At 41.4% G+C, this 23035-nt stretch overlaps 3 protein-coding genes across 3 annotated transcripts; 1 reads left to right on the top strand and 2 right to left on the bottom strand.

Annotated features, from left to right (window-relative positions):
* The first annotated feature begins 1010 nt into the window (after window positions 1–1010).
* On the top strand, window positions 1011–3506 carry osgin2 (oxidative stress induced growth inhibitor family member 2). Its single transcript, XM_085365655.1, has 5 exons — window positions 1011–1143; window positions 1612–1748; window positions 1857–2048; window positions 2137–2228; window positions 2324–3506. Exons 1-5 carry the CDS (start codon window positions 1077–1079, stop codon window positions 3504–3506), a joined length of 1671 nt encoding a protein of 556 aa, XP_085221781.1. The 5' UTR covers window positions 1011–1076.
* Window positions 3507–7328: 3822 nt separating this feature from the next.
* nbn (nibrin) lies at window positions 7329–20846 on the bottom strand. The gene is made up of 17 exons (XM_085365654.1): window positions 20702–20846; window positions 19806–19927; window positions 18225–18346; window positions 16781–16940; window positions 16594–16697; window positions 16396–16513; window positions 15232–15422; window positions 15046–15140; window positions 14816–14948; window positions 14504–14712; window positions 14000–14168; window positions 13054–13699; window positions 12825–12914; window positions 12021–12161; window positions 11492–11605; window positions 11369–11418; window positions 7329–7912 (listed from the first exon to the last, which is right to left on the bottom strand). Exons 1-17 carry the CDS (start codon window positions 20733–20735, stop codon window positions 7879–7881), a joined length of 2532 nt encoding a protein of 843 aa, XP_085221780.1. The 5' UTR covers window positions 20736–20846; the 3' UTR covers window positions 7329–7878.
* A 762-nt stretch (window positions 20847–21608) lies between these two features.
* Window positions 21609–22640, bottom strand: LOC146623055 (prostate-associated microseminoprotein-like). Its single transcript, XM_085365653.1, has 3 exons — window positions 22535–22640; window positions 21926–22034; window positions 21609–21783 (listed from the first exon to the last, which is right to left on the bottom strand). Exons 1-3 carry the CDS (start codon window positions 22638–22640, stop codon window positions 21609–21611), a joined length of 390 nt encoding a protein of 129 aa, XP_085221779.1.
* Between the last annotated feature and the right edge of the window lie 395 nt (window positions 22641–23035).

The following is a 23035-nucleotide window of genomic DNA, read 5'->3' as shown; positions in this document are numbered from 1 at the left end:
CAATGTGTGGAATCCCGTTGCTTTTATTGAAGAGGGTAAATAAGCCGACAACCAAAGACAACTGGTTGGTCTATAGACACAGGTCAGACAGGGGGGAGGGAGAGAGGGGGAGACTGGACTTGAGTCAGATTGTATGGGCGGCGGGGAGTTTTAAGGGACATGTGCCAGACTTTTGGGATGTACAAAGGCAGTGTGGGCGCTGTTTTGGTTGGTATGAAAGTGGGGCAAGTGGGCACTGGTTTGCTGTAGCCGTTGGGTAATGTTTTGGCGGGAGTGAGCGTGAGTGTGTATATTGGGGTAGAGGTGGGGGGGCTATGAGAGGAGCGGGTGTTCTGATGATTTGATCTGTCAGCATGCCAGGACCACATTCTCATCCTGCTGCCATTGAAAGGGGCGGTAAAGACATAAACAGGCCCAGTGGGATTAGGGCCCACTCGGAGGAGTGATCAGGGGGGATTTGCTGCCCGGCGGGCACACAATGGCACTGTCGCGTAACACACAAACACACAGTACACATGCTCAACGGCTACATTTCACAACAGACCCAGGCCTACATAAATCTGATTAGAAGTCCCTTTTGTCTGGAAAGCAGTGCCGGGGTTAACAGAGGCTAGCTCTGCCCCGGGCCATGTGCGGTAGGACGTGGGGTTTGTGGACACGGCGGGACGGCAATGAGAAAAACTGGGGGCATGCTGTGTTGTGGCGGGGTGTTTCCACGTGTGTGAAGCCCCAGACAGACAGGGAGGGCCATAGCTGTGCGTGAAAGCACAATAACAGGATGAATAAAGCCCCCCCCCCCAGTGTGTGTTTCTGAGTCAGCTGATGATGGTCGACGGAGACAGGATCTAAGCTAACATAAGACAACAACAACTCTGACAGACAAAAAGACAGTATGCTGGTTTGAACCTGTTCAAATAATTTGACCCAGAAGCATGGAAACAGTGGGACAAAGAACAAATGAGGCTCTGCTTTTAGTTCACTACTGAATGGACGCAGCTACAGAAATTTCTAGAACTTTCTTCACATTTCTGTTATTCCTGTCCTCCTCAGTGCCGGCTCTGGCCCAGGCTGCAGCCATGCCTCTCCTGGAAGAGACCACTCTGCCACAAGAGCACCCACCCACCGTCCCTGTGGTCATCATAGGTAAACTTTTGCCTGACCTTTCACTGGTTTAACATAACTAATACATCCTTCAATCATGCACACATTTTAAGGCACAAATCAATAGTTGGGAAAATCAGGACAAGATGCTCTTCACAGAAGACAAAAAAGAGAATAGGGAGGTCCTGTGTGAGGATCATTCCTTTTTTGTAAACGCAGCAAGATGAAAAACTCAAGCAATATAGTTGTTTTTTGTATGATAAGTATTGCTGGAGCTTTAACCTCTTCACATGTACTTTGAACCACTGAGTAGGCACAATAAGAAAGGTTTTGTGGCCAGTTCATCTATTTCTGTGTCATGTGCACCTTCTTCCATAAACATCAAGATGTTCATTGCAGGTTTGAAAACTGCTTAAAAAGCACACATTTCAACCTAACATGTATTATACATCACCTTGTGCCTCTTTGCAATGCTATCCTGTAATTTCCCAAATGTGGATTTATGTTTAGGCAACGGGCCATCGGGTATTTGTTTGTCCTACCTGCTGAGTGGATACAAGCCGTACTTAGACCCAGCAACTGTCCACCCAAACCCAATATTATACAGGAAACTACAGGACACCAAGCATCTACCCATTACCGAACAGGTAAAAAAACAAAGCAACTACCAATCCTTGCTTATTTAAAAATGGCCAAAGTCAGTCTGGTACCTCATAGGCATGACTTTCCTCATTTATATATTTATTTTTTTACAGGATCTGGAATATCTGAGTGAAGGTCTTGAGGGGAGGTCAAGTAATCCGGTGGCTGTGCTTTTCGACACACTCCTGCATCCTAATGCTGACTTTGGCTACAAATTCCCTTCTGTCCTTCAGTGGAGGAGGGACAAGCAGCAACACATCCCACATCTGGTTCTGGGCAGGGGAACACCTGGGGGTGCTTGGCATGTAAGTAACAAACTTTGATCTTGATTTAAAGTCAGCCATTTTGTTTTCACCTGTATAATCTATGGCGTTCCCTCTCTCATCGCTTCAGGCAATGGAAGGCTCCATGCTGACTATTAGTCTTGGCATCTGGATGGAGCTCCCCGGGGTCAACTACAAAGACTTGACCAACGGGAAACGCAGGTAATGACAGAGGAGAAGGTTTACAGCAACGATATGGCTCAAGCTTCAGTTCGGTTCTGTACTATTGCTCCTCTTTGTCTCTGTTGTTGCTCTAGGGATGTAACCAGTGACAGAGCCACACCAGAGGAGATCTCATCCTATTACTGTAACTATGTAAAGCTAAAGGGTCTTCAAAAGAACTTTGTTGACAACACCTACGTGACCTCCATCCAGAAACTCTACCGGGGGCATGAGGGAAAAGGTCTTGAAAACGGTCACACTCATCAAGGAGATGGAGGGGTGGGAGATGGAGTGAATGAGAGCTTTGAGGGAAATGGAAAAGTGTGCGTAATGAGTGGAGGAGGGGGGGCTCTCTGGGAAGTAAGGGGATACCAGCAGGTGCAGAACGACACTCACGTCCCTTTCTGCCTGTTTGCTGAAAATGTAGTCCTGGCCACCGGTGCTTCCGACTCACCAGTTCGACTGGGTGTAGAGGGGGAGGATCTGCCTTTTGTGTCCCACAGTATCTCAGACCTAGGCTTGGCAGTTAGCCAGAGGAAACTGGATAAGAACTCCGATCCCGTTCTAATCGTGGGTGCTGGTTTAAGCGCTGCCGATGCAGTTCTGTGTGCTTGCAACAGCAACATTCGAGTGTTGCATGTTTTTCGCAAGAGAATCGACGACTCAGACCTCATCTTTAAGCAGCTTCCCAAGACACTGTACCCAGAGTACCACAAAGTCTACAACATGATGTGCTCTCAGGCTTACACAAACGTGGCTCCCTCTTCTGTTTCTAACAGACCCCAGGCAGTTAGTATTGCCTCTTCAGTATGTGCCAAGATGTGCCCAAAGCCTCAGCTTGCTGCAGGTAATGTGGCTGGTAACGCTAGTATCAACCTGTTTCCTGACTACACCAGTTTCCCCGAACACTGTGTGGTGTCCTTCCAGTCTGACATGAAGTGTTTGCTGCAGGGAAACAACTCCCTCAAGGCATTCAAGATCTCCATGGTCCTGGTTCTGATTGGGACCAACCCAGACTTATTTTTCTTGAAGGGGCAAGGCCAGTACCTGGGTCAGGATCCAACAAGACCCATCTCCTGCAAGCAAAATCCAATAGATATCGACCCCTACACTTTCGAGTGCACCAAGGAGCCAGGTCTGTTTGCCATGGGGCCACTGGTGGGTGACAACTTTGTTCGCTTTTTGAAGGGTGGCGCGTTAGGCATCGCCTCCTGTCTGCTGAAGAGACTCAAGAAGAAAGGGAAGCTCATCAGCAACGGAGGAAACAACATAATGTGAAAACACGATGAGGAAAAGAGTTTGACACGTTGATCTTAGGGCACACATTTCAAACCCTTTTACCATGATATAAAAGGTGAGGAGAAACTTTTAATATATTTTCTTCATTAATGCAGTGTTTTCTCATCAAAGCTAAAGCATTTTTACAACTTTTTAAGACCAAAAAAAGACAATGGTTGTACTTTAATTTGTTTCTAACGAAACAAAAGACAACTTTCAAGAGTCTTTTCTGACTTCATGTGAAGTCCCCATATGTCCAAGCTACTGTGTGCCAACGTTTTCTAGTCAGTCTGTAACCTCATAACTGAACAGGACCTTACACTCATCAGGGTTATTTATTCATTCACCATGTGTCTTCAATTCATCTACTAACAATGCTTAACTCGATGTTGTATCATGCTTTAAATCTTTTTTTAGCTTAGCTTGTAGGGAAAACTAAAAAATAAAGGACACTTGTTAATTCCCATCCAACTTACTGATGTAAGTGATGGTTTTGTGGTCCGACTTACAAAACCTACAAACTGGAATTCAGCCACAAGTAGTGTTTGTTCTATGACATGCTGTAACCCAACAGTTTCATGGCTACAGTCACACTAGGGAAAATAGAAATGTATTGCAACTATCTGCAATGAACTTGCAATTGTGTTGCCTTTGAGATGGTTGCTTTGAAAATGGGGACCAGGTCTGCAACTACTCGCAATCAGCTGGTGTGTTCAAAGCAACTTTGTGAGTGACCGAGCCAATCTGGGATCAGTTTGGGTCAAGAAGGAAATCATGCGCAATTTGTTTGTGATAATACAGAGATAAACTGTGAAAAATCGGTGAAAGTCTCAAATCTGTTGCCACTAAAATATTTATTCTCATTCTGGATGGTGGTGCCACCCAGAATGAGAATCTGTTGGGGCTTTGGAGGTGTCGGCATCATATCAGGGCTCTCCAAATTATCCAATGCAGGGTGTGAAATATGGGGAAAAAAACTGAGGGGAATGTTTTGGGGGTTTGTTCAATGAAAAATAATCCAGGAACCACCTATTTACTCTGAACCCTGTCAGAGTATTTATTATTTAATATACCTGTCAATGTAATTTAGTGAATTCAGAACTTAAAACACCACATGGCAACCTGCGCAGCCACCTTGCTAGAAGTTTAGTATGTTCAACGCTCAGCCTCTGGGTCTCCACTTGGTTGCTGACAGAAAAATAATTAAACCCAATCACCAGTGACCACAGATCTTTCCTTGTTGTAATGAGGTTGCCATCATATTTTTACTCTAGTGTGACTGAGGCTTCAGAAGTCCTAATGTTCCTGATTGTTGAGCCTGCTACGGGAGTTTCTGCTTTTAGCTGCTATTGCAGGTAGTTGGAGCTATAGTCTGATAAATTTGACCTGTTGCTTCAGTTATACTGCTTCTCCAAGGTTTTCTATGCAAATAATTTAAAGTAGATCTGAATGTATTCTTGCACATCCACTGCTAATTTTACTGTTTGGACTCAAATATCATGGAAAAACTTAGGTTTATTAAAAGCTCATTCTGGTGTTTCACATTTTTCTCCTTTTTAAGTATTGTCAAAGTCAGTGTGTGAAACACCTCAGCCAAAAACTAACATTATTTTTGTTTAGATGCACGCTTCCTATCTTTACTCAGAGAATTATTTAAGAAAACATTCACTGAATAGGAAAAAAAAAAAGAAACACCAGTATGAGTCTTTAACTTTACCCTTGAAAATAAATGGCAATTATATATTATTAATTCAAATCTCGCTAAAAGAGTAATGAGTCTCGCCTTGATAATGTATTTATTCAAATACCAGAATTACAATACTTACTGCACTTTTAAAAAATAAATCTGGGCAGAATAAACACTAGCTTACCCTAATCTAAAGCCATATGGAGCTAAAGAGCTTTAAAACAGCAGAATACACACTTTTACAGTTATACCATCCAGTATTTCTTATTTAAAAATTTAATCCATTTGCATTTATGTAATTTGATGATGGTGTTTTAAAGGGCTAAAAAGCCTACTACATAATCTCATATCAGGATTTAATACTGAGCTATCATTATATTAATTTAATAGATTTTTACTAATGGTGTGAAACATGATCCACCAAACAGGTCAAATATTCACTGCCGTTTTCCTAAATTGTATTGACACGTAGAGCTATACTGCTAAAAGCTCTACTTTTATACATGTCCACATGGTACAATCAAACAGTTGCACATATTTCAATTTTAATTTTAATTTATACAGCGCCAAATTACGACAAAAGTCACCTCAAGGCTTTATATTGTAAGGTAGACCCTACAATAGAGAAAAACCCAAGAACCATATGACCCCCTATGAGCAAGCACTTTGGCGACAGTGGGAAGGAAAAACTCCCTTTTAACAGGAAGAAACCAGCAGAACCAGGCTCAGGGAGGGGCGGCCATCTGCCGTGACCAGTTGGGGTGGGCTCATAAGCAACAACAACAACAACAAAATAAAGATCTCTCCTTCAAGATCCTCTTCTTGCACATCTCCAGGGCGCTGTTTTTAAATATTTTCTTGAGAGTCCAAAGTCTGTGATTTCACGAAGCTTCAAAATCTCTGTTTAAACCAACTTCACTCATGTCTGAGTACAATCCTGCAGATGTCACTGTAGAGTCCATAGTTTCCAAGCTCAGAAGTAGAGCATCAGGTGAGGAGTGAGACCCGAACCATGCAAACCCGAACCCCAAGTTTTTGTCAGAAAGAAGAAGATTATTTACAAAAACTAAAAATTATTTATTAACAAAATTGACACCGCTACAAAGCGACCTAAAAATAACGTCAAACTGACAGCAGCCCAGCGGTGCACAGGAAGTTAACCCTGAAGGGGGATATAGACCAAATTTAAGTCAAGCAAGCATTTTGAGTTTTACAAGCGCAGTCCTAGAACTTTTTGATTGCACCTCATGTCTGCCCATTTACCATTACACTATCACAGTAGACAGCCATGACTGTTTTGTTAAGTGCCAAATAAGAGAAAGGTTATTAAAAAGTGACCATAGCAATCAATTTTTAATTCCTGTTTTTAATTTAATCCCTGTCTGAATAATGTGCATGAATATTTTTTTTTTGCCGCTCACGCACAGCTCATGCTTTCTTTACTGTGATGTGATGTGCCCCCCTTCAGTACAAAATAAGTCAGTGTCGGGGGCAATGCATTACTAAATAAGATGTAACGTAGTCATATTACTTTTTCCACTAACAGAATAGCTTAAAGCAGTACTGTTTTGACACTCATATAACAGTTAACTAGTGAAAATGTTGATACTTGTGTTCCACCTGAGTTATACCCTTGAACTATTTTCATGTACTTGGACTACTGTTTTGATATAAATATTAAATATATGCATGCAGGCATGACCTTTTGCCTAGCAGCAGCTGCTGAGTTAACAGACAGTAAAGCTACGAGGACAGATGCGAGAAGAGTGAATTTAAGGACGACACAGGGGGCTGAATGACTCAAAAATGGAGATTACTGTCTTTACTTAAAGAGAAAAATATGAGGCTGTTACATCAGGGTAAGACACACCTGATCATAGCTTCTAAAGCAACAAGATTATTTATATTTTCTGTTCAGACTTGTACAGATTTCAAAAGGTAACTTAGGAATCAAAAACTTAAGCTATGTAACCTTATTATTTCAAATTGTGTTTGAAGGCAGTCTCCTGACTACTTTTGCCACACTGTAGCCCACTACAAAAAAAACAAACAACTTCTGTTATTGCACAATTCATGCTGAATGCCAAATTAACCCTTAACTTATAAGCCACACTATCTGTGATTATGTGGGGGCAGGTAGGATTTAGTTATCTGCACAGAAAGGCCAACAAATGCTTGGCACGAGGACTCTTTATCTGAACAGTCTCATATCTGGTAAAGTGCCTGCGAGGTCGGCTCTCTAGAGATCGCTCAAGAAACGGTAACACTTGAATCTCTCTGGAGTTTCTACTGTAGTTCTGCTAAAACCAGGGAACACATTGGGTCTTAAACTTCAAAGTGAAGGAAAAGCTGCTTTCAGCATGTAGAGTTTTGAAGCACTCTTGTACAACTGAAGCATTTTTAATGTTTTGTATGCCATGTTTTTTATTATTGACAAATAAAAACTGGAAAAAAAACAACTCAGAACATGCGACTATTTTTTTGGTTATATTTCCTCTGTCAGTGGCTTAATTAGACAAGCTAAAAAAAACAAAAAACAGAACAGGAACAGCAACCAAAACAATGACTTACAAATGAAATACAAACATAAAGAGATACATGAAGTTAGAGTCCTTCCACACAGGGCTGATACTTCCTGTACCTCTGAAATGAATCTCCTCTGGAGGATGTTGAAACGAAGGCATTTCATCTCCTCTTCCTTAGTTTGGTGGGGTTGTACCTAAAGACACACACACAAAAACACAATCTCAGTACGGGCTTTTAACATTCCTCATGCATCACTCCTCAATGTCCTAAGAGGCATTTTGAACAAACAATAAAAAACAGCCCAAATTAGCCCTGTAAAACAGGGACAATGTTTGAACAGCTCAAAGCAAACAAGCTCCCAATAAACCACGTCTGGAAACTTGGTTTAGACGTTGAAAAAAAAAAGGTACTGGACTGTTTTCTTAGCAGCAGAGTCTGTTCCCTGACTACGCATGACTGACTGAGCATGACTCAGTGATCAAACAACTCAGCCTTGACACACACACACACACAAAATCAATCTCAGACGGTCTCTTTTCTGCTTAGTCAAAGAAAAAAAAAAACCAGCGCCGGCTTACATCACCCGTTACCCAGGCAACGGTGGTGACGAAACAATCTCTAGGTTCTGACTGGTTAAGCTGGAGCTGCTGAAGCCCCGTATCCATAATTCTCGGCTAATTATGTCCTGTGCTCCTGAGTGTAGCAGCTGAGGCTTCGTAGAACCTTTGGAGTATTTTTACCTCCCAGGCTGTCATGGATGAGAGCAAACAGCTCTTCTATGAGAGACAGAGATGTGAAGGTTTCACTTGAATGACAACGGGGTCAACAATTACTGGGAAAGGATTTGGAGCTTTTTGTAGGAAGTATTATCCAGTGTGAATCCATTAAAGTACATTAAAGTAACAAGAGGTGCACAGGAGAGGCAACAACAAGAAAACCTCTAAAAAGCAACATCCAGGCATCCTCCTGGCATCATTTGGACCACCAGTTTGGTCACAAACATGCACATGAGTAGCTCCCTGGAGTTGAGTTGTGCTCGACTATAGACTGAAACAGGACTCTTCATGGATAGTAAGACACAACAAAGAACATCGTTTTCAAGGAAACTTTTATCTTTCTAAGCAGATTTTAAAATGCATCACATGTTTTCTTGTGCCTTTACTGAAATTGTGTTTACTTGCTGTATCATTTGTTGGTTTGAAAATGCTTCTGAGGCAAGACAGCAGCACGAGGTAGTAAGCTGTTGGGAATTGCATTACCAAGCTTAGAAAGCATTTATAGGGACCATGGATGGAGTAAGGCAAATAACATTGTGAAGGATGTGAGGCATCCCCCCCGCCCCTTTAAACTACTACGATCTGCACGGCCCTGGGGATGGGCGTCCAGGTACACACCGGCTCACTCCTGGTGGCTGTAGGGATGGGTACCAGTATCCGGTGCCATTATGGCACCGGTTCCGACATAAACGGTAGTAACCAGACCGTAAAGCAGTGCACATTTCGGTGCTTTTTCCCCCTGAGATGTCATACACTTTGAATTCTAGCCAATCATTTTACCTTTCCAAGGATAATAGGCGGGCCCAGGTACGTACGTTCTTTTAGAGCAGAGCTACAGATTAAAAATGCCCAAGGCAAAGCGGTCAAAAGTCTGGCTGTAGTTCACAGCAAAAGATGCAAACTCAGCAGCAACAAGTGCTTTAAGCTGATACTGTGATACTGTCAAAGGAGGTAACACCTTGAATCCGATGAAACACCTGGCGACGCATAGCGGGGTTTTTTTTAAAGCCAAGAAATGCGCCGTATTTGATAGCTTGCTGCGAGACCTCACACCGAGCACATCTACTGCGGGTGGGTTGCCTGTTATCGGACCCGGAGTTAACAACATCCCCCAAAAACCCGAAGAGGAGAGTCCTGGCCCCTAGCCCTGCCAGTGTAGCAGAAATGATGACGTATGATGATGATGGCAGCAGCCGTTCTTCTCTGCGTGAGTAGCTTAATGTTGTTCGTGTGTAATTTATGTTGAGTAGGTTAACCACGTTATTACATTAATGCACGTAAGGTGAACTAGCAAACATCATCACAGCTACATGCGGCTGTCCTCTTATTTGATGGCAGATGCTCCCTTCACTCTGGCCAAAAAGGCTAAAATAACCAAAGAAAAAGAGGGAAACAGCTAAACATGAGAGGTTTTTGGACAAAGTTTGTGTTTTTTCCATTGTTTCAGCACTGCTTCCAGCCAAGAGTGATACCATATATGCCCTCTAGTTGCAGAAAAGGCTAAAATTGTTATCTTTTTACAAAAAAAACAGCTAAACATGAGAGGTTTTTGGACAAAGTGTGTGTTCTCCATTCTTTAAGCACCGGTTCGAGCACCGTTTAAGCAACGGCACCGTTTCAAAAGTACTGGTTTGGTACTGGTATCGTACCAGCCATCCCTAGGTGGCTGCTTGTCGGGGCCTGGAGCCTGGGGCTCGCTCGGGCCCCTTCGGGGGTGGGGTGCCCTCGGCCTCTTGGCCTGGGGCTCGGTCACTCTGGCACAGCTGGCTGCCGGCGGAGCTCACGGGCACGTGACTGCAACCCCCCCTGGCTTCTGCTCCGCAGCTGCTGAGTGACCCCTCATCTGGGACTCTCCTCAGCTCTTTCTGGGATAGTGGCGCGGCTGCCCCTCCGTTGGTCTTCCTTGGTCTCTTGTGCTCTGAGGGCCTCTGGATGTCTGGAGCCTTGATCTCCTCCATACCTGCTTCATGCCCAGGAGGACGGGGCTGTGGCCCCCCACACCCTCTAGCAGATCATTACATGAAGGAACCTTTTAAATACAAGCGCATCCATGCTCACAGGTGTACACACGGGTGCTCACACACACAAACTACACCCTTTTTGGCTCCTACCTCAAAGCACACTGTGTGCTGTCGATGTTACGTGCTGCACAATAATATTTACTGTTATATTCACACAGATCATCGCGATGATGTTGTTTATTATATTGCTCTCTTTTTCTTTGCTTGTTTTCTCTTTTTTCTTTCTCAACAGGTGATCCAGGTGATTGATATATGTATTTTTTGTCTGTTTGTTTTGTTGGTTTTTGCTTTTTGCCCTTTATCACCGTCCCTCTTCCCTGCTCTTTTTCTTTCCCTCTCTCTTTCTCCCCTTTCTTTTCCCCAGTCAAGTCTGTCCCGTGTTCAGCAAATGAAAATAAAATAAACAATAAAAGCAAAGGTGAATCAAATAGACCAATACAGCAAGGCTGGGATGGTCCATTTGGTAAAGTAAATCCGTTGGGCATCTTTCTTTGCCTTTAGACAACAATTCTGATGGCAAAAGAGCCAAACAGGACAGGCAAAAAAAAAAAGTCAACACATTAGTGTTTGACTTGTTCCGAGTTTTACACGGGTTTCTCTTAGATCAGGTCCAAAGTTTGAGAACCCTGGTGAGCTGGCCTGTCCCTTTTGTTGTCAGACATCAGGTCACAAAAAACAAGCAAAGCTAACAATATACTAAATCTGTATGACAAACCGAAGAAGCGGCCAAAATAAAATTGTCAAAGCTGAATCGTGGCACAGAAGGCATAGATGCGTTTTAAGGACACTGTAAAGGAATAACAAGGCTACTTCATGTGGTCTCGTTACAGATTATTAGATCCCATTTCTCACCTAAAGAGATCATCTCCTATGGTCTCGTCCCTCCTGCTCTGTTGCTCCTCCTGAGACAGACAAAAATTCATTCAATTCAAAGTCATAAATCAAATAATAAACAAATAAGAGGGGCGACAGCACCTCAGCTGCATCTTTCAACCATTCATCCAGATCAGAGTTCTTGCCCCGGTTGTGAACCAGCAGATCAGATCCTCCAATAATGTGATGAAAGCCCTCCGAGCCCGGCACACGACTCTGTGTCACAGACAAAAACAAAAAAACAAAACCACAGACGTGGTCTTTGTCGGGTCTTAAAGTCAAATTAGAACATCTGATAAACTCAGAAAAACATCTTTAAAAATAAAGGAAATTTTATAAAAAAAAGATTAACTGATTATGCAAAAATACTTAAAACAATTAAAAAACTTTTATTTTTAAACTTTCACTTCATATCTTGAAATGTGAGTTGTCTTTTTTTAACTTACCCAGGGGATGACACGTATTGTTGGATGGAAAACTGAATTAACTGAATAATTTATTTAATGACTTATTTTACATTTGAAATGAGCCTCTGCTGTGTGTGTGTGTGTGTGTGTGTGTGTGTGTGTGTGTGTGTGTGTGTGTGTGTGTGTGTGTGTGTGTGTGTGAGAGAGAGTCATCACCGGCTGACCTTGCGGAAACATTTGAAGTTCTTTATGTGGCCATTGCCCTGCATCTGATTTTGCTTGGCTTTGGGAGGAGCTGCCACGGTGAGAGATTTAAACTCCACCAACAGCAGCTTCTTAGGAAGGTCTTCATCGATCTTTGACTCCTGCAACAACGCACTTCTGTCAGGCAGGCTTCTTTCTAAGACATTTATATGGTATCAAACAGCAGCTAAAACAGAAACACAGTGCTCAGGCTATATGCAGTATGGACCCTGACAAGCTTAGGCTAAACTACCAACGCCTGGATGACAGACAGCTTCAAATAAAGGCCATGCATGCTCCAATGCGATTTCTAAAATGCTGTAATATACCGAGTATTGCAATAAGATATTTTTATGATTTATCACCTCTTTTCAACAGCAAATTATTTCCTAAAAGTTCAACTTTATCAATATCTGGTTTATTCAATAAGATAAAGTTATCTCACTTCAGCATCACTGTCACTAAAACCAGCCATATCAATCTGCTGTCTGATTTTTACTCATGTGACTGGACCACTAGTTAGCTCTGAATTATTATTGTCCAGCTAAGTGTTGGGCATTTTTCAGTTTCAAGCCTCGATATTTGTTGGCCCTGCATCGATACAATATCACGATACTACATCGTATCAGGTTGTTTTTTACCCCACCCCTACCTGATAGGTCTTTGAGATTCATTAAATACACACTGTTAATATAGTCACATATATAAAGCGTAAAATATTTCTTCTACTAGAAATGAGCAAGAAAACTGAGCTTGGTCTTCAGGAGGAAAAGAGAACAACTCACTTGGACTTCCTGTTTGATCACAACTGGTTTCAGAGGGCTTTTAATCTCTTCTTTAGGCTGAGGAATATCTGCATTGAGTAGTTCTAAATCCTAAAAAAAAGAAGGTGGAAACTGAGAAATAATCATTCTCAAACATAGCTGGGTTATAGTTGGGTATACTGATGTAGTTTCAGTTTCAGCTTCAGTTGTCTGCAGACTGAATTACAGACAGTAAATCATCTTTCCTCACCTCAATGAAGGACACATCATCTTCTTCAAAAGGAATCACATCTTTACTCGTACTGACTGATGACATTTCTTCTAGTTTACTCGACCCACGATTAGCCGTTGTGCAGTCAGCTGGGTCAGCTGGCTCTGTCTTAATACGGACAGCGTGCTGTTCAGATCGCTGGCTGTTCTTCTGCAAACTCGATTCTTTCTCCGAACCTGCCTGTGGCCTTTGATTGGTTATCCCATTTTTCTCTAGGTGGACACGTTGCCTCTTGCTCGAAGACTCCGCAGTATTTAAAACTTGTTTCTGTTTAGCTGAACTGTGCTCAGGTTTTGCTTGCTGGCCTTGATTAATTGAGGGTTGCTCATCAAAGCAGTCCATATCTTCAGACATAATGGACTCCAGTTCCTCCATCTGTATCACATCTTCCATCTCCTTCCTCTTTCTACTCTGTGGTTCCTCTGAGCGAGCCTCTGACCGTCCTGCGAACAAATCAGCTGCTGACCCGAGTGGAGTCTGGGACACAGTAGCAGGGCCTCTGTGTGTAAGTGGGGGGATTTCTTCAGACATGGCCGGGGTGTGTGGTGCCCGAGCAGTGACGGATGATGCTAGTGCAGGTCGCTTTGGCTCTGACGTGACAGCCGAGGGCTCGTCCTCCAAATGCCTGGATGAGAGGATAAATTAGAGAGAGATGGGCAGAAATAGATAATGTTTTTTTCTTTAATATATATATATATATATATATATATATATATATATGAAAAATATTCCTTTCATGTGGTACTACTTCCTCTTTATTTCAGTATATCAGAGATTAGTTTGCAAAGATCTGAAGTGTCATAATTTGAGGTCCCATGAGAGAAAACAGTCACACATTTGTCTTCAAAACTTAAAAAAAAAAAAAATCTAAACAGTGTGATTTCCTGCTGTGGGTTTTCTTTTTCAATCCTAAACACAGATTTACCTTTTCTTGCTGGCTGGCTGAAAGAAAGTGGTCAGAGTCGACTGTTTCTGTGGAGAAGCTTGTGAAGAGATTTTTGGTTTCTGAGGAGACTTCTTCGGAGGGAAAGTCTTGGTGCCACTGTTAGTCTTAGGAGTTGATGGCTGTGGTCTGATGTCAAAACTGTCTTCACCTGAAACAGAAAAACACTCATTTTTAAAAATAAAGATATTAGCAGAACAGGTATTAGGCTGGAACATGCATAGCTGTTGACAAGGTAGATGACTGACCTTGAGGTCAAGGGCGCCATGTTTTAAACTCGTCTGAGATTTTTAGTAATTTCAAAATCCTATATCGTGTTGTTCTCGAGTTATCGTATTCACGGCACCCACAACAAAACCCTATACCTACATTTTTTATGGCCAAGGAGTAAAAATCCAGCACGGGTGCTGGATTAGTCCTCTGTTAAGCTCAGACAATGTAAGAAAACTATCAATCGCTGTATTTCTGATTCACTCATGCAGCTACCTGCTAGCTTGGATTCAGACTTCTTCTTCTGTGATTCTGCATTTGCTGCAGTGGTGAGCGACGAGCTCATTGTTTCATCCACAATACACTGAGTGGTCGTTTTCTGAGCCACGAGGCTGATTACACGGAGCTGACTGGCATACTGGTGCGGCTTCTTCTCAGGCGTCTCCCCTACCGACGTCACCCCGGTGACCTCAGAAACCCGCATCCTGAAAACGCAAAAAAGTGAACTGAAACACCTCAGATGAAGAAGACGACTAAGGCAACGTTTTTGACGGGGACATCATGGTGTCTGTAAGTGCTTGTCTGAACCTCTGTGATGTCTCTGTGTTCGCTGCATACGCCGTGATGTCCTGCGATGCTGCAGGTAACACGGTCTCATCCACAGCTACGCTCTGTGACAGCGAGGCGCTTGGGATTCTGGGTGTCACTTTTGGTACAGAGTCTAAGACACAAAAAAGAAACAAAGCAATCCAAGGAAACGTATAAGAAAACAAATAAATATAGAAACTCTTGCGTGTTTTTTTTGTTTGGTCAGCCACCTGAGTCTGAGCTTGAGGGATTGCAGTATTTTTCACAGGAAGCATAGATGGCAGCCAGACCGATTTCAGACTCTGTGATGACTCGAAGGCCTTTTCTGTGCCAGTGTTAAAAGGAGAAAGATTCAGAAATAATTCAGTCAACACAAACAAATGATCAACACCCTGCAGAACAAAGGGAGTGTGAACCTTTCAACGATGCTCTTCACAGAGTTTGCCCACTCTGTTGCGGAGGGAGACAGCAGAGTTTGGGAGGCACCTGTTGTAAAATCGACCACACAGCTCTGCGGAGACTCCAGCAGGTCACGAGGCAGGCTGCCCTCCTCCAGCAGCTGACTCCTGCCACCTCCAAAACTCACTGCCACACGAAGGCGCTTCAGCTGGAAACAGCACAGTAGAGCCGCATATTAACACACATACACAAATAAACTACAGATAAACATAGAAACATCAGTTTAGCAAGGATGCCCCTCATGCCAAACTCTTGAGTGAATATCTGCCCAGAGATTGCTTTTGGCTCCTTTGAATTTCACCTTCACTTCCTTTGCCTCCTCAGACAAAAGCTCTTTTTGCCTGGTGAAGTTTCCATAGTTATTTCAATTGTTCCAGCATCCAGCACTTCAGCTACCTGGGGAAAGTTACCCAGAGCTACAGAGAAAACAAAAGCACTGTTTTCTGCTTTCATTGTGTGCGCATGCCTTCAGTTTCCTGTGAGATTTCATCCCTGCTGCACAGCAAAGCAGATAAGCAGACAATCTAAATATGATCGGTGTCATATTTATTTACATTCTAATGATAATTTGAAGCCAAAAAGTTAGCTATGCAAAGCATGGATGCAACGTAGGTTGTATAAAGTTAACAAAAATATCACATCACAGTTAGCAGAGTGTGCACGTCAAAAGAAAAACATGCAAAAAAGATAAAAAGATGAATCCATTAGGTCTTTAACCTCATTCATCTCACATAAGAGAAAAGGCCAAACAGCAGAGATAAGTTTATGTCCCTGATGAGGTTTCATAATGTGAAAATGCCCTGCGGTGCACCAGAACTCACCTCATCTGCACAGTCAGGTGTTTTTATTTATTTATCCATATACGATTTATCACAATGGGACTTAACCATAAATGCCACACAAGAAGTACTGAAGTATGCGCTAATGTCTTTGTTAAATATTAGGATGGATGGATCCATGCTTTCTTGTTATTTACACCAAATTCTGGTGCCTAAATGCAGTGAGCTTCTGCAATGTTATTGTCTGATTAGATGTTTTTGTTAAAGAGTAGTTGAATAAGTGTATCTAATAAAGTGGCAGGTGAGTGTATATTGTGATTAGATCAAAAAAAGGTGACTAACCTGTTTGGCGCTGAGGAAAATAAAGGTCCGGCCACTGTAAAGCTGTTTGCGAAGTGGAACCGCTCCAAGATTAACATCGTCTTTATTCAAGCTGGGCTCATCGATCTCAGGAATGAAGCTTAAAAAACACAGAGAGAAGACGGCGTTGAGCTCCGCTTCAGCGTTGCCGTGTATCCATGGGAATGGTTTGTACTGTACCTCTCGGCTTTAGGAGGCGGTAACTTCTGCTGAACAGCTCTGCTGAGCTCTGAGAAGAACTCTGGCTTCACGATGGGACAGCAGCACAGCAGAGCAGAAATGGTCTAATTAAGAAAAAAACAAAAACAAAAAAGTAACGAACAAACATGCCACAGGAGCTAGCGATGGTACAAAGTCGGGTCCTGACCTTAATGGTAACTTTAACAGAAGACATAACCAGGTGGGTGCAGTCCTGAGACCAGCTGCTGACCAGCTTTCCACCCAAAGCTAGCACGGCCTGAGAGAGCGACGCTTGGCCATCGTTGTCCAAACACGATGAACACACGACTGGCTGAAGATGAACCACACTAACACAAAGAGGACACGGTGATTGAGATACAACCAACCACAATCAGAACGTTTTATTAATCCAAGAGAAAATAACGAGGTCACTGTTGCGCCAAGACAGTAAGAACAGCAACAAACAAGTACAAATAATAAATAATATGACAAAACAGCTCTCATAATAGTATAGCTAACCAAAGTTGAAACTGAGCTTGTTATTTTTTGTATGCATGCGCAGATAAAACAATCCTTTTAGAATTCATACAACTATACATTCATACAACTATACAACTCATGAATGAGTTGTATAGTTGTATGAATGTATAGTTGTATGAATTCTAAACTATACAACTCATGTATGAGTTGTATAGTTTTAATGTTTTATTTGGGAACAAAATGGTGTGTATGTGTAAGTTTGGTGATGGAGTTTTTATTATAATAATAATAATAATAATGGATTGGATTTATATAGCGCTTTTCAAGGCACCCAAAGCGCTTTACAATACCACTATTCATTCACTCTCACATTCATACACTGGTGGAGGCAAGCTACAGTTGTAGCCACAGCTGCCCTGGGGCAGACTGACAGAAGCGAGGCTGCCATATCGCGCCATCGGCCCCTCTGGCCAACACCAGTAGGCAAGTAGGGTAAAGTGTCTTGCCCAAGGACACAACGACCAGGACAGAGAGCCCAGGGATCGAACCGGCGACCTTCCGGTTACAGATGCGATTCCCAACCCCCTGAGCCACGGTCGCCCCATTATGAATGAATGATGAATTTTTATGAATTATTATGTCTATTTTTTTATGTTTAAGGACAACAGATGGAAATTAGCCTTTGGCTATAATCTGGCATGTTTACATTCATGCAATTTTTTTTTTACATTTATGTTCATTAACATCCACTGTCCTAAATAAATAAATAAATAAATAAATAAATTAGCTTTTGTAAAAGTTCTCAAAAAGTTGATTCTGTTCATCTGGATGTAGCATTTTCAGTGGGGGAAACGTTTCATCACTCATCCAATTGACCTCTTCAGTCTCAGCTGACTGCAGGTTTCCCCAACCTTATAAACAGTACATTGCACAATGACTGAAACTAGCACCACTGAATGAATAATGGGCTGGGAGGTCAGTTCCTTGATCATTAATATGCAAATTCTCATGACCATGAAACATTTCTCCCACTGAAAACGCTACGTCCAGAACAGAATCAACCTTTTGGGATTTACTTACCTGGATGATCAAGCATGCATTAAGACATTGTGTAAAAATTCAAGAAATATAACCATATCTCTTCTGCATACCTGAATTTGCTTTGAAAAACCCCAAAAGTCACTAAATCCCCTGATTTCAGGTTCACCGGTGTTGTAATCTGTTGGTTGTTGACAAATGTACCATACTTGGAGGTGTCTTTCAGAGTCAGCGTCTAAAAAGCAGAATACATGAGAGCAATCATCACATGTTCAATGTCTTTACTGAAGATCGGTCTCAGTATTGCTATCAGCGTTCATCATCTGACCAAATGTGTTGACTATGAGCCAGACTCCATCACTTTGCTGATTAGATATTAATGTGAAATAATTAATGCATTCTTGAATTATGAATAAAACCCTTTTTGGGAGGTCACGGTGACATCCAAGGGAGATAAAATGGCACAGAAGTTAAACTGTAATGAAAGTCAAGCTTTAATAGACATTTTTATCATTTTAGATAAAATTTAATTTTATGTTTTATAGTCCAGCAGGTTTATGAATGTATCAATAAAAGGCATCAAGTAAACAGAAAGAGAAAGAAACAAATTCAGAAGCTTCTTAAGGCAAGCAACAAGAAACCACACAGATCTGGCAAGCCAAACAATCCATATTTGGCAGCTGATAAATACTGTGGGAGCTCCACGCGAGTCTCAGAAGAACAAAACAATGTGTGAGCATGTAGCAGTTTTTTAAAATTGCAATTAAAATGACATCATATGTGTTTTATTTTGCAAGTGCATCACTCAGCACAGCTTGCATAGCTTTTGGTAAAAACCAAATGGAGAATTTCTTAGACTGCACAACAATTACAGCTGAGTGGTGGCATGATTTACTACATTCAGGCCTAGTAATGTAGGAGTAGCGCAGCAGCACCACCTTCTGCACCAAAGTGTCATCATGCAGGCAAATATTTCACTGGTGCTTCAAGGAATACCAAGAGGATTTTTACTGATGTTCTGGTAAACCAGGAAAAAGACAAAAAAAGTCACTAAAATGTCTTTGCTTCCTTAACATTACATATAATAAATATGTCTCAGCACAAGCTGGATTAAAGTTTAGGAATAGGCCCTAAGGATAGATTTAAAACAGGCTGGTAAAGCAGCAGATCTGACACAACGGGGTAAACTCTGAGAAACATTTGAACCCCTGGATTTGGGCTTCGTTAAATGCCTCTAAAAGCATGATGTGAAGGAGGGTGTGTTCACTTAAGTATTTAAAAACAAGTAATTAAATCTTAAAATCTATCAGAAAAATAACTGATAGTGTGTTCTTCCCAGTTGAAATGCAAGCTGCAGCATTTTGAAACAGCTGCAAAACTGCAATGGAAAACATTAAGACCAGCATCTACATTAGTCTAGCCTTGATCAAATAAAAGCATGCAAGATTTAAAGATTAAAGCTTGTTGTCATAGCAGTAGCAGGGTTTGTGTTGTTACATACACCGCAAACAATGAGTAAAAGGGAGTAAAAAATGCACATTTAAAGCCCAGGACAGCACAGCTGTATTTGATTGCAACAGATTTCACTTGTGTACCTAATAAAGTTACCACTGAGTGTGTATAAACTGTATATAAACACTACAACTGTTTGTTCTCTGTTCATACCACCTGATCCTTTCCCTGCCTTGTCTCACCTGCTCTGTAGCACTTAGGTGAGCGTGAGCCCTGCTGATAGACTGGTCACTCGGAAGAAGAATGTCACAATTCTTTCGGCCCACCACGTACGCTTTACCCGAGAGGAGATAGCAGGCCTCAGCTGTGAGTGACAGACGGCAGGTTAGTGATTTTCTTATCTTTTCTTCAACTTAAAAGTTATCCCCTTTTGAAGTTTTGCATCCAGGAATTTTTAAAGAAAATTGTACATTTTATCTTGTAACAAACAAAACGTTATCGCAAAATGATCCACATTCTTTATATCTTTGATATTTGTTTTCTGGGTAAAATCAAAATTCCCAGAACAAACCTGTTTTTTGTTTTGTTTTGGGTTTTTTGTATAAATAACTGAGGGTCATGTGATAGAGCACATGACTGACAAAGCAGCGATTAAATCCTCTTCTACCTACAGGTTACCTGTGGTGTAAGAAGTTGTGCTCCTACTGTAAATCAATCTATACATAAATCGTATTAATTACATATTCAGGTCATTAATTAGAAAAAAGGTTTGAGTTTTTGACTTTGACTGCTGGAAACATTTAAATTCAGATCATTTGACGTCTTGTTTATAGTTGCTACCATTAATTTCAACTTCCCATAAGCTCATTTAGAACCAAAGCATCATGCTTAGATAACACATTAACCTGTTTAGCAACATTAAATTAACACAGAGTATAAACACATGACAGCACAGCAAACATGCAGCCTAACGGGCTGCTAACCAGACAGATGCCTCCTGTGTGAACCATGCTTTAAATGCTTTAATCTAGTGTTTCTCAGATAGCTGCTAACTCCATCATCAAGGTGCTAACTTTGCCCGGCCTGCAGCGTCATAAATAAAGCTTCTATAAAACGCCGTCATGACACGAAATGTTACCTGTAGGCTGCTGCTGGGGCGTCAGTATCCACATTATACTGCCCTCTGTTGCTTTGGCATATATTAAAACTAGCCGCAACTCAGAAATAAAGCAATGTTTTCAGCAAACAGTTAAGAACAACTATTAACTCGCCGGACCGCTTCACCCTCGCCACTGTGTCGTCATAACTATGCGCCGCGCTTTCAAAATAAAAGTTCGAAAACTGCGTTTCACTCTCGAAAACTTTAAACACTATCTGATAAAAATTTAGAATAAAAGAAAAAAAAATTAGCTGTGCATATATACAGAGAGTGTCTCGTCTTGACCCACAGTGATCATAGAAGCACAAATATAATGACTCCCATTAGCTGTTTCTACACCACAACCATACCGTACCTTAGAAAATTAGGAATTTGAATCAATAAATAAATTAAATATAAAATGCTGGAATAAGTGTGGAAATAACCATTGCGATCCTTTATATTTTCAAAACACTGACCTCTCTTCAGTTGCCGACTTTTGCTCTAAATACCAGTTAGAAAGCTAGAGAAGCCATTGTGCAGTTTATAAACACTATGGTTACAGTTAAGTGTTTGAAAAATAACAAAGAAATATATTTATATAAAATAATGACACAGTAACAAATTTGAAAAAGCCATAAATCAGATATATTGTAGATTTTATTTGATCTTAAAAAGTGAACCAGACACATGTAACACATTTAAAGTGACAGTTCAATAACAAACGTCAAAATATTAAAATGACAAATATAATTATTAATATAATACGGCGAAACAGATATGGAGGTAATTGCTTTTTTGTGTAAAATTGACTAGTTTATGATAAACTAAAACCAATAATTTATTTAGTTATTCTTAATAAGTATCACATTTTATCTATTGTTATCTTTGGTTTTATTTGCTGAATTCAAAATAAGGGATCGTTGTCAGATTTCCACGGCTGCCCTGCAGCTGTCCTGAGACGGCCTTGTCCCCAGAGGCACGGCAGTTTGTGATTGACTTTCATCACTGCAACGCTGGTGCAAGAATCTGGCTTACGGATGACCTCGCACCAATCTGGATAGTCCACAGGCTGAGATCCACTGCAGGAAAGATTAGTGTTTAGTTATGTTTAGCCACATCAAAATACAGTCTGTGCTTGTTGGTGTGTGTGTGTGTGTGTGTGTGTGTGTGTGTGTGTGTGTGTGTGTGTGTGTGTGTGTGTGTGTGTGTAAGGAAACTCACTGGTCACAGCATCCCACTCCGAAAGGCTCCATGCAAACACACTGGTAGCAGTCACTGGTGATCCAGCTTTCTCCTATCCCGTACATCTGTCCCATGTGTTCACAGGTCCCTTAAAAATGACAAACATGAGAAAGAGAAGATGAAGATTAAATAAAACTCATTCCATGCCGTTACATTCAAAATTTACGAGAATAAGTATATATATTAAAAATGTTCATCACAGCATTAAATTATATTTAAAAAAATGGCTAAATACTTTTTTTTTGCAGTTTTAGAAGTTAACTACACAAGAACAAAAAAAATGCTATAAAACCACTTTAAATGCAGCTTTTTCCCTCCTGCACTTCACTGAATTACCTTCTCTCAGGTATAGATGCTCTGAATGTTTGTGTAAAGAAAACTGCAACCTCTTCATACTTTGTAGCTTATTACATTAGTATGCATCTGAAGCTTTTGAACCAATCCTGTTATAAAATGTGCATCTGATGAGCAACCACAGCACACAGACTAAGTGGATGGAGACATTCAGAAAACATTAGGTATGAGCACCAAAAAAAAAGAAAAAAGAAAAAAAGAAGTGTCTAATTACATATGTAGGATATATGATACCTTTAGTGTTGAAGAAGCATTCGCCACTGCTGTACACAGAAAAGCATGGAACAGTGGCACTCAGGAAAGACAGTAGAGCCAGGAGCATACTTGCTGTGTTTGCCATTTCTGAAAATAGAAGAAGTGCAAAGGTTAAAGAAACACCATGAACACATCAGTCTGACTCAGGTTCATCAACTCAGTACTCAGGTTGATGCTCTCACTCGGGTTGAAGTTTCCAGCACTGTGTATAAAAATGTTCTGATGCTGTATTGTCTCTCAGGTCTCCTCTGCGCGTCCTCCTTCTGTCATCCACCCTCTTCTTGCTTCTTCCTCCGTCTCCTCCTCAGTGCCCCTCCTGAACTGATGCACTCTCTCCTCCTGGTCTCTCTCTATTTATACCGCAGCAGCACGTTCCCCCCAACCCCCCCCCCCCTTTTTTTTTATCAGAACACACTCACTTTCTACTTTCTTTGTTGCCATGTGTCCACAAACCTCCCACTCATTAATTACCAGCAGATG

This window comes from Diplotaxodon limnothrissa, linkage group LG11, assembly GCF_057381915.1.
Source record: "Diplotaxodon limnothrissa isolate DT_005_m linkage group LG11, D_limnothrissa_male_GT1.1, whole genome shotgun sequence".
NCBI classification, from domain to species: domain Eukaryota; kingdom Metazoa; phylum Chordata; class Actinopteri; order Cichliformes; family Cichlidae; genus Diplotaxodon; species Diplotaxodon limnothrissa.
This window is presented reverse-complemented; position numbering and strand designations above follow the sequence as displayed.

Bases quoted from the DNA above. Each gene is read 5' to 3' on its own strand.
- osgin2 (XM_085365655.1), top strand. From the start codon at position 1,077: ATGCCTCTCCTGGAAGAGACCACTCTGCCACAAGAGCACCCACCCACC. The intron at 1,144-1,611 runs GTAAACTTTTGC...ATTTATGTTTAG, and splicing joins CGTCCCTGTGGTCATCATAG to GCAACGGGCCATCGGGTATT. The intron at 2,049-2,136 runs GTAAGTAACAAA...TCATCGCTTCAG, and splicing joins CACCTGGGGGTGCTTGGCAT to GCAATGGAAGGCTCCATGCT.
- nbn (XM_085365654.1), bottom strand. From the start codon at position 20,735: ATGTGGATACTGACGCCCCAGCAGCAGCCTACAG. The intron at 18,347-19,805 runs GTGAGACAAGGC...TCTGCTTTTTAG, and splicing joins ACCTAAGTGCTACAGAGCAG to ACGCTGACTCTGAAAGACAC. The intron at 16,698-16,780 runs GTCAGGACCCGA...TTTCTTAATTAG, and splicing joins CTGTTAAAGTTACCATTAAG to ACCATTTCTGCTCTGCTGTG.
- LOC146623055 (XM_085365653.1), bottom strand. From the start codon at position 22,640: ATGGCAAACACAGCAAGTATGCTCCTGGCTCTACTGTCTTTCCTGAGT. The intron at 22,035-22,534 runs GTATCATATATC...GTCATTTTTAAG, and splicing joins ATGCTTCTTCAACACTAAAG to GGACCTGTGAACACATGGGA. The intron at 21,784-21,925 runs GTGAGTTTCCTT...TCTTTCCTGCAG, and splicing joins GGAGTGGGATGCTGTGACCA to TGGATCTCAGCCTGTGGACT.